This window comes from Ochotona princeps, chromosome 17, assembly GCF_030435755.1.
Source record: "Ochotona princeps isolate mOchPri1 chromosome 17, mOchPri1.hap1, whole genome shotgun sequence".
In the NCBI taxonomy this organism is placed as follows: domain Eukaryota; kingdom Metazoa; phylum Chordata; class Mammalia; order Lagomorpha; family Ochotonidae; genus Ochotona; species Ochotona princeps.
In genome coordinates this window covers 30,897,248-30,906,182 of record NC_080848.1, presented here as the reverse complement: position 1 = coordinate 30,906,182, position 8,935 = coordinate 30,897,248, and the positions used below count along the sequence as shown (strand labels likewise).

General features: G+C 55.6%; 1 protein-coding gene across 4 annotated transcripts in view; it reads left to right on the top strand.

Moving 5' to 3' along the window:
• The first annotated feature begins 2,310 nt into the window (after positions 1-2,310).
• The window catches only part of HNF1B (HNF1 homeobox B), a 58,590-nt gene continuing 51,965 nt past the window's right edge, over positions 2,311-8,935 (top strand). For 3 of the 4 annotated variants that reach the window (XM_004590939.4, XM_004590938.3, XM_004590936.3), the window contains exons 1-2: positions 2,321-2,849; positions 7,143-7,342. In XM_004590939.4, coding sequence (XP_004590996.1) covers positions 2,506-2,849; positions 7,143-7,342 — 544 coding nt within the window. In that variant the 5' untranslated portion in view covers positions 2,321-2,505. Of the gene's footprint in view, positions 2,850-7,142; positions 7,343-8,935 lie in introns of all 4 variants that reach the window. The other variant, XM_004590937.3, reaches the window with a different exon arrangement.

The window sequence follows — 8,935 nt, the reverse complement described above, 5'->3', positions numbered from 1 at the left end:
AGTCTAATACAGTTCTCTTCTAATCCACTGGCTCTTCAAAACAAGCGGGGAGCACAAAGGCGCAAGACAATCAGTTGTCTTGCTTCTCAGCGAGTTTGCATGCTGCACCTTTTCTCAAACATGAGGGAGTCTGCCCCACTGCAGGAATCTGCACAAAAGCAGATTCCTCTTTTAACCTGAGTCTTGCTCAAAGGTCCTGAGCCCAGATCACAGCCCTTCTACTAACCTACTCCCCCAGCAGCTACAAACAACCTTTAGAACCTGCCCCATGTTGTCTTACCTTTTCAATTTCCAACTGGGAGTCCTGTATGAGTGCCTCGCCACCTGTCCCATGGGAAGCGCATGGATGGTTTCAGTCACATGCTGTCTTGTATTGAGGAGATGCCTACATGAAGGGTTTCATGAGCAAACCCATTCAGATCCAGAGAGGCATCTGTTGGGTACATTTCCGTATGGAGGAATTAAACCTATTCCCACATGCACAGTTGTGGTTACACAGGTAGGTCCGGACAGGAGGACTACAGGAAGTTCCTGTGTAGGAACAACCAGAGCACCTGCAAGATACATCTGAACTGACGTTGCACTGTGCTGCGTGGGATGCCTCTTGGACCTTCCCATGGTTGGCTTGGCGGGAGGAAGAAAGAGGCTTGGGACCCAAATCAAAGTTTCCTACTTAAAGGGGAAGTGATTGCTGGTGTTTTGTTTTGTTTTTAATGGGTTTTCCCAGCTTAAACCAGAAACTAGTTTCATTGTGCTTGATGCTTTTAACAGGAGGTGGGGGCAGGAAGAGAGGGCATGGCAAGAGTGGGTAGGGAGAGACCTTGCCGCTGAGTACCTCACTGGCCCCTGGCTCAGGAGCAGCCTGAACCAAGCTGTCCTCACCTGCCTGGGAGCCTGTTGGGACAGAGAGTTTCAACTCTTCCCCCTTCACGCTGGAATCTCTCCCCATCACCTGACCCCTGCTTCTGCCCTGACCCCCTAACCTTGACAGAGGGAGGGGGAACCTCAGGCCTAGAGGCGCCTTGGCAAGATTCCTGCTGATTGTGAATTTCTGAATGTCCTAGTCCCTCCAACACCCTCCTCCCCACTCTCAACCCAACACTTGATCTCTTTGATTCTAAGGTTCCAGTTGGGCTAGATTTGCCAGGGAAAGCTGGCCGCCTGCCTCCCTAGCCGGGCAGGTGAACCTTGTGACCAGCTAGTAGGAGCTGTCAAGGGTGGTCTTGCCCAGAGCCTCCAACTACCCTCTGCTGCTACATTCCCATATAAGCCAGGCTCAGACCAGGCTAGGTCCTAAGAAGCCGCTTCCCTTGTGTTCCATGCAGGTCAGGTCCCAGGCTTGCCAAGTTTGGGGGAGCCTCTTTATTTCTCTCTCAGAGAGACGCTTTGGAAAGGCCAAAACATACCTTGTGCACCCAGGCCCCAAGGGTGAAGAGTAGGAGACTTCGCTTCAGCAGAGCTCAGAGTGCCTGACACCATGGATGTCCGGGAACTAGGAACAAATCAGGCATGAGTGGGCCGGGAGGAGACGTGGCTCCAACTGCCACTCAGACCGCAGGCCCAGCTCTGTGCTCACTGCTTCAGGCCTGGAGGCCCTCCCAGAGCTTTCACGTTCCCAGAATGTGAGGCCCAGGTGCCAGGCTCCCCCGTGGCCCTCCCAAGTGCCACTCTGCTGCTGGGGGAGCTTAGCCTCACCAGGCTTCTCCCTCCGGTCCTGGACGAGTCGGAGGCTCCTTTCCAGGCCTCCTCGCCGCTCGCCTGCGCCCTCGGGCCCGCCGGGGAGGACCGAGAGGCTTGCGGAGCGGTCCCTCCCAGTCCCGCTCCCCTGCCCAACACCGCCCCCTCCCACCCCCCACCTTTAGTTTTCCCCGGCCTGGTGCACCCGGTACTGCCCCAGGAGTGGGCTTCTCCACCACCCCTGAAGGATGTTTCCTCTTCGCCACCTTCCCTTCTTACAAGCGCATCCCAGCTCTTTCCAGCTCTCACCTGGACCCGGATTTCTTCTCTCTGGGCTAAAAGCGGAGAATCCGCAGCGCAGGCGGGATCAGAAAAGCCCCCGCGCAGGGGCTGCGAGCCACTGGCTGGCCGAGTCCCGAGCTCGGCCGCACCTCGCCTGGGGAAAGCAGATCCTGGGCCCCGGCGTGGGTACGGCGCGCCCGGCGGCCCGGCTACCAGCCCGGCTCTCCCGCGCGGCACGTCTGCCCCTTGGGCTCTCCCTCTGTCTCGGTTTTCCCCCTACCCCACCACCATTTGCATCGCACCCAGAACTAGGCCACGCCCGCTCATTTGCATATCTTATATGGCCTAATGGTGGCGATCATGGCAAGTTAGAAGTTTCCTGACTCCTCTTGGAGGAGACTCCGGGACCCCGGGGAGTAACAAGTGTCTGGAGGTCCGAAGGGTGGAGGGGTTGTGGGATTCGGGGTTCGCTCGTGGGACTCCCCTCCACCCTCCTCTGGCGCACCCGCCCACCCCCGTACCCCCTTCTTTCCACGTCCTTGGAAAATGGTGTCCAAGCTGACGTCGTTGCAGCAAGAACTCCTGAGCGCCCTGCTGAGCTCCGGAGTCACCAAGGAGGTGCTGGTCCAGGCCTTGGAGGAGTTGCTGCCTTCCCCGAACTTCGGGGTGAAGCTGGAGACGCTGCCGCTGTCCCCCGGGAGCGGGGCTGAGCCCGATACTAAGCCGGTCTTCCACACTCTCACCAACGGCCACTCCAAGGGCCGCTTGTCCGGGGACGAGGGCTCCGAGGACGGCGACGACTATGACACCCCTCCGATCCTCAAGGAGCTGCAGGCACTCAATACCGAGGAGGCAGCCGAGCAAAGGGCTGAGGTGGATCGGATGCTCAGGTAAGCGCGAGGCAAGGTGGGGAGGACGCGCCCGATCCCGGGCACCCGGGCCCTGCGCCCACCACGCCAGGCTCCCCACGGAAGTCCCCCGCGTGGCGCGTCGCCTCCGTCATAACATCTGGATCCGTCCGGGTCCCTCCTGCAGCCCCGGCCGCCCGGGAGCCCTGCACCTTCCTTCTCTCTCGGTTCAGGCCAGTGTGCGGCGCCCAGGGGCCTTCCCTGTGGGGCTGGCACCCGGGGACACTGGGGTTTCGGGGCTCTTTGCTGGGAGCTTTGCCCACACGGCCGAAGGCGCGAGCGGGTGTGGTGAGATCAGTTGAGTTTTCTCGGGAAGCGGGCGCGCGGGCCCACGCAACTTCCCCGGTGCTGCCCAAGGTCGGGGAAACCGCTGGCTGGCCTGGGGCGCAGCGACCTGCAGTTCTCCGCTGAGGGGCAGGCCACACCGGGGGCGGGGATCTGCGAGACGAGCTCTCGGGTGGGCGCTCCCGTTTGCAGCACCCTTGGAAGCCCCCCGAATTTCCCCCCCGAGTAGGGTTTTTATTTGCAAAGGGGGAATGTTTGCATGTCGGGTCACGGGGATGCGGTGTGTGGGGGGGTGGCTCCGACGCCGAGAACGCTTGAACAAGCTGGGGTTGCCTGGGGCAGGTGTGGTTAAGACTCCGGCTCCTAGAGGGATCCGGTCTCGGTACGAGCAAAGGAGAGCGTTCCAGGCCGCACCCGGCTCTCCCGGAATGGGGGATCCAGGTGGGCCGGCCCTCGACGCCGGGCCCGGATCGCCTGCCGCAGGTCCTCGCGGCCGCCCCGCTTTGACAGCTGGTTACTGATTATCCAGGGAGCGAAGCGGTTCTCCGACATCGCTAGTCGCTTTCAGGGCCACCCTGCTTCGGGCTCCCTTACTTGTCCCTCCGATTCCGAAGCAAGGCAGCTCCAGCCGCCGGTGCCGGAGAATGAGCGGCCTCGGCTGCTGTCTGGCGGCGCTTTGGGGCGGGAGGTGACCTTGCATTTGAATTTGCGTATCGGGGACCCGGCGCCTCGCCTTTTAGCAGGGCCATCGGGAGCGCCTCTGGAGCTTTTGAAAATATATACATATAAAGCGTTTTTCTGTAATTCACAGATGGGGTTGTTCTCCCACCGCTTCCCCGCGCAGAGGGAGAGTTTCTCCCCGGCCGGGAGAAGCCCTTGATGGCAGCCTGGGGTGCCTGGGCGGCCGGGAGGTGCACCTGGCCCGGCCGGCTGCCCGGAGACCCACCGGGAAGAGGCCCTCGCGTTCGGCTGCAGCCGCCGGCTCTGAACGCGGCTCTGGGAGGGTCTGGGAAGCCCCTCAGCACAATCCTCCTGGCGCCGGGCTGGCCGCAGTTGAGATGTAACAAAACCGCAGCACGTGGAGTCGGGTGTTATTAATTTATTTCTATAAATCATCAACAGAAAGATACACAAAGCACCGTGATTAGGTTGAAAAGAGAGGCGGGTTATTCATTGGTGAAGTTGTAAACGAGGCTTAGCGGGGAAAGGAACTCTAGACGCGGGCGCCGGGCTGCTCTCAGCGCACACGCTCCGCGCTGCGGGGCGCACCGGGCCGGGTCCCCGCGCCGCCCTGGCGCCCGACCCGGGCTGCCGGAGAGCTGCGGCCGTCGCGGAGCTCCTGGGGCTGCTGACGCCGGCTGGCCCGGCCGGGGGTTCCCGAGGCCGTAGCCCTCTTCACTCCCCAAAACGGATCGGGGAGCCCCACTCTCCCGCCCCCCCCCCCCGGGAGCTGGAGACCCTCGGGGAGGGTGGAGACAAACCCGGAGGGTTTTCCTCCTCGGTCCACGGAGCCGCCGTCCCTCACCTACCCCTGGGGACGTCGGGCTTTATTAAAGTGATTTTTCAAAAAAAATTGCCAGCGGTTCCGGGGTCGCTGCACAGCGGGCCCCGAGCCTTTCTTTTTCTTTTTCTCTCCACCCTTCCCTCCCGCCCCACTCTCCAGGCGGAAAGCAAAGTCACTTTTTGGAGCGTCTGGACACTCTGTACTGGAAGGGCAAAGGGCGAGGAAGGCGGGCTGGGGACTCCCTGCCCGGGCCGGAGCTTGCGCGTGCCCGCTCGTAGGGGGGGCGTTCGGAAACGCCACCAGCGCGACCTCCTAGACCCGGTGGGGCTGCAGCCGGGCGTCGGGGCCGGTGGGCGGCGAGGGCATTGTTCCCCCGCGGGCGCGCAGGCTCCGGCACCCAACACCTGCGCTCGGGCACAAAGGTCCCGCGCGCGTCCCAGGCCCGCGTTATTTACGCGGGTTGGGGTCCCCTGACCGTGAGTGGAATTTTCCCAGTAAAACCTTTTGCCGGCTCTCCCAGCCCTGCCCTGGGAGCGCAGATGAATATAGGGGCGAGAAAGCCTGAAAGTACACCTGCGCCATCTTACCCCAACTCCGGTCCTTTCTATTCGGGCTTTAAGGTTTGGTCTTCCTGTGAAAGGTTTCCCTGGCCTTTTTTTGTTTTGTTTTTTCTTTGAAGTCTTAATTGTGGAGTACATTCACCCTTTTCATCGGCCCCCTCACACTTAAAACGTTGCGCTATTTCGCTAGGTTTCTTAGACACACTGAGCACACACAGGTAAACGCATTAGAACAAAAGATCTGCTCACGCGTTGCCGTGAGAGCTTTAAACGCCAAACGCTGTTTTCTAACTTTTGAAGCTGTCGTTCGTTCTGTTGAAAGTGTTTTTCCACGCTAAGAAAAAAGTCTCCATGTGGCATAAGAATATTCGCCAGAAATGAGCTTTTGAAAGATTTACACAAATTTGTCTAAAATACTTGTGGCGTCATTTTTCTTGGACTCCAGGTGAATTCAGGTTAGAAATGGCGACGTATTTTCTCTTTTTCTTATTGCTTCGTTATCTTATATTTCTTCGTAAGTCCTTGAGAAATTTTCTAATTGGATTCTGTGTAATTACACGGAGAAGTTTACATTTGTCTCAGACATTGTTCTTTCAAAGTCTGTGTATCAAGGACTTGCTAAAATAATTAGAAGTATTCGCATGCTTACCGAATATTGGTTTGGTTCCTAAACTTTATTCATGAAACAAAAATAGTTTTATTTGACATATTAAAGGCACCATTTAGAAATAAATTGGCTATAACATTACAGTACTATAATCCAGACTTTGCTCTGACAACTGTGTTTTTTTTATTGTTTCATTGGACACTAATTTCCATATTCTGACACACTTGGTAAAGTGATATTGTGTTTTTGTAAGTTAATATGAATAAATAAGTTAGTAAAAAATAGCATATGTGAATGACTATTTTGCTTGTCTAGTATTTCTGTATTCTGCATTCATTTCTTAATTTCTTGGGTCACATTGAAGCTACCTTTTCAATTTGCAAGGAAAGAGACTGGCTATGATGGAAACATTTTAAATGAGCAAAACTCAGTGGCAGCAATACAGGACTTTTTGGCATACCTGTGTTTATGAGGAATGAAAGCCAGAACCTATTCTTAACTCCAGGTTCAGAAAGTGTGAGAAACGTTTCCTCCTAGGTTCTCTTACCTTGCCAGGGGAGAGCTGTAAGAACACAAGAAAATGAGGCATTTGAGGTGGCTAGCCTCTTACTCTAGAACTGGAATTCCTGCTCCCTATTAGGTTTTATTCAGGGGGTGGGGCTGTAGGAAGTGTTTTCACCTGCCCTGGCTGAGTGGCGTGATTTTGCTGCCCCAGGGAGGAGCAGCCTGGTTATTTCTGAAAACTTTTCTGAACTTCTGAACGCTGCTTGTCCGAGAAACCCGCGTTGGTTCTCAGGAGGGGAACATGTATGCTTCATCCTGGGCTGATAAGAGACCCAGACACCCACTCAAAAGGAAAATCGTGTGGGGGAGGTTGAGGCTGAAACCATGTGGGTTTGGAAACTGATAGCAGCCCCTGTGGGTGCAGAATCAGTCAGCCCAGCCCCAAGCTAATGTCACCGGCACAGCACCGGCCCGTGAGTCTCTGGCCTTTTAAGTCTCATTCCAGGAATGTGAAGGAAAGCAAAATAAATTAAGAGCTGTTCTCTCTGCCGAGAGAGGAGAGAGACAGAAACAAAATAAGCAAGAGTTGTTCATATTTTGTTATTCTTAAAGAGGGGGAAGCTATCCTCTTCCTCTGGTGATCCCAGAAGAAAGGGCTGGGGTGGCTAGCACTGGGTCTTCAGCACTGTGTGGGCTGTTTTGGTCACGCACCTGCCCCAAGGTTGCAGCTTGGACGAGTGGAGTATTAAGCAGGCATGCGCGTTGTGCCCCAAGGCGCGTACACTAGCACCCTAACCCTGTGCTTCTCTGTCCAGCGAGGACCCTTGGAGAGCGGCCAAGATGATCAAGGGCTACATGCAGCAGCACAACATCCCACAGAGGGAGGTGGTGGACGTCACTGGCCTGAACCAGTCCCATCTCTCCCAGCATCTCAACAAGGGCACCCCCATGAAGACACAGAAGCGTGCCGCCCTGTACACTTGGTACGTCAGAAAGCAGCGGGAGATCCTCCGACGTAAGTGTTTCCATCCTGCCTCTGCTTCAACCTCCGTGACCTTGGCCCTGGCGCCGACCCCTGTGGGCTGCCTCAGTTTCCAAGGACTTTGCTAGCACCAGGCACCTGGAAGGAAGCTGGCAGGTGGATTTGGCCTTCGCAGGCAGCCGGCTGTTGCTACAAATTAGCTTATTTTCACTGACCGGTTGCTTTGAAGAGCCTTGTTTGCATTCTTCCTTGAACTTTGTGGTCCCTCTCCAGCGTCCTCCCCTTGGGAACCACTCAGGTGACAGAGGGGAACCTTTTCCCCTATGGAGACCAAACACCCCCTCTTGAGCCTTGAGCCAAGGCCCCAAGTCAGAGTCTCGTGTCAAAGGAGACATTGATTTCGCAGCCACTGTCACCCTCCTCCAGGCTGCTAATGGAGAGTGCTAGTGTAGGTGGATTGGCTCAGAACCAGACCTGATTTGGCAAGCTGGGGACAGGGACTGGGTTTTGGAGCACTTTAAGGTGCTAATTCAATTTTGCCAAACTCAGTAGAGTTTGGGAACACCACCCCCCCGCCCCGCCCCGCCGGTGATCCAAATGAAGGAACTCTTTCCGGCTGAGACAGGGCACAGTAAAAGTATCTACATTTCAAACTCTGTCCCAATAGCTCCTGTTCTTCCCATCCCCCTCCCAGAGATTTCATTTAGTTCCCAGATTTATTCCACCCAACATTACCGAGCTTTTTGTTTTGAAGCCTGGGGAGGTTTGGATTGTGTTTGACTCATGGAGGTATGAGCAGCCTCCTTCTAGGAAGGAGTCCTTCGACATGACCCTTGGTCCCTCTGGGTGCAGCCCTATCCCTTGGAAAGCTGTCTGTAGCCTGGCTTTTAGTGACCGCTCCTGCTGGAGTTGGGTTTTGGTCACTCGCACAGGATGTATACTGTCACACACTGCTCTGCAGTTGTTGTTGCAAACAGGTGTCCATGGTGGGTGGTTGCGATGGACAGTGGCTCCTGGTGGGGGAGGCACTCTGGGGGGTAGAGTGGAAGAAGCAGAGTGAGGACCACAAGAGGCTGACCCTCCACTGTAGTGACTGGCTCTGCAAGAATGTGTGTTCCTGACATGAAGCAACTTTCTGTAGTTCCTGGCAGGCTCAAGAAAGGTCTCAGGAGCCTCTGCTGGGGAAGGCCAGAGAAACCCTGGGATTGGCCAAACCCTAGCCTCTCTGTGTTCACTGGAAAGAAAAAGGGCTGGAACCTTCTAGAAATAATCAAAAAATCCCAGCAAGTATCTCAAGAAGCTTGAGAAAGAACATTTTACGAAAACTTAGGGCAATCTCTTCAAGACGTGTTGTGCTCGTTGTTATTGTTTCAAAGTCACATGAGGTATGAAATCGAAGGAATATTTCTTCCTGTACTATATACAAGCACCTGTTTGTGCCAAATACCATAGTAGGCTGTGCTTAGACCAACCTTTTCTCCAGGGACTCCCAGTCAGATGAGGGAGTTGAGATTTGAGTAATTACAACAGCCACTTTCTAATAGCTATTATAAATGCATACTCCAGGGGCAGCAGAGGACATTAAACTGCCTGGAGACCACAAGGAGGGCTTCCCAGAGGAGGTGA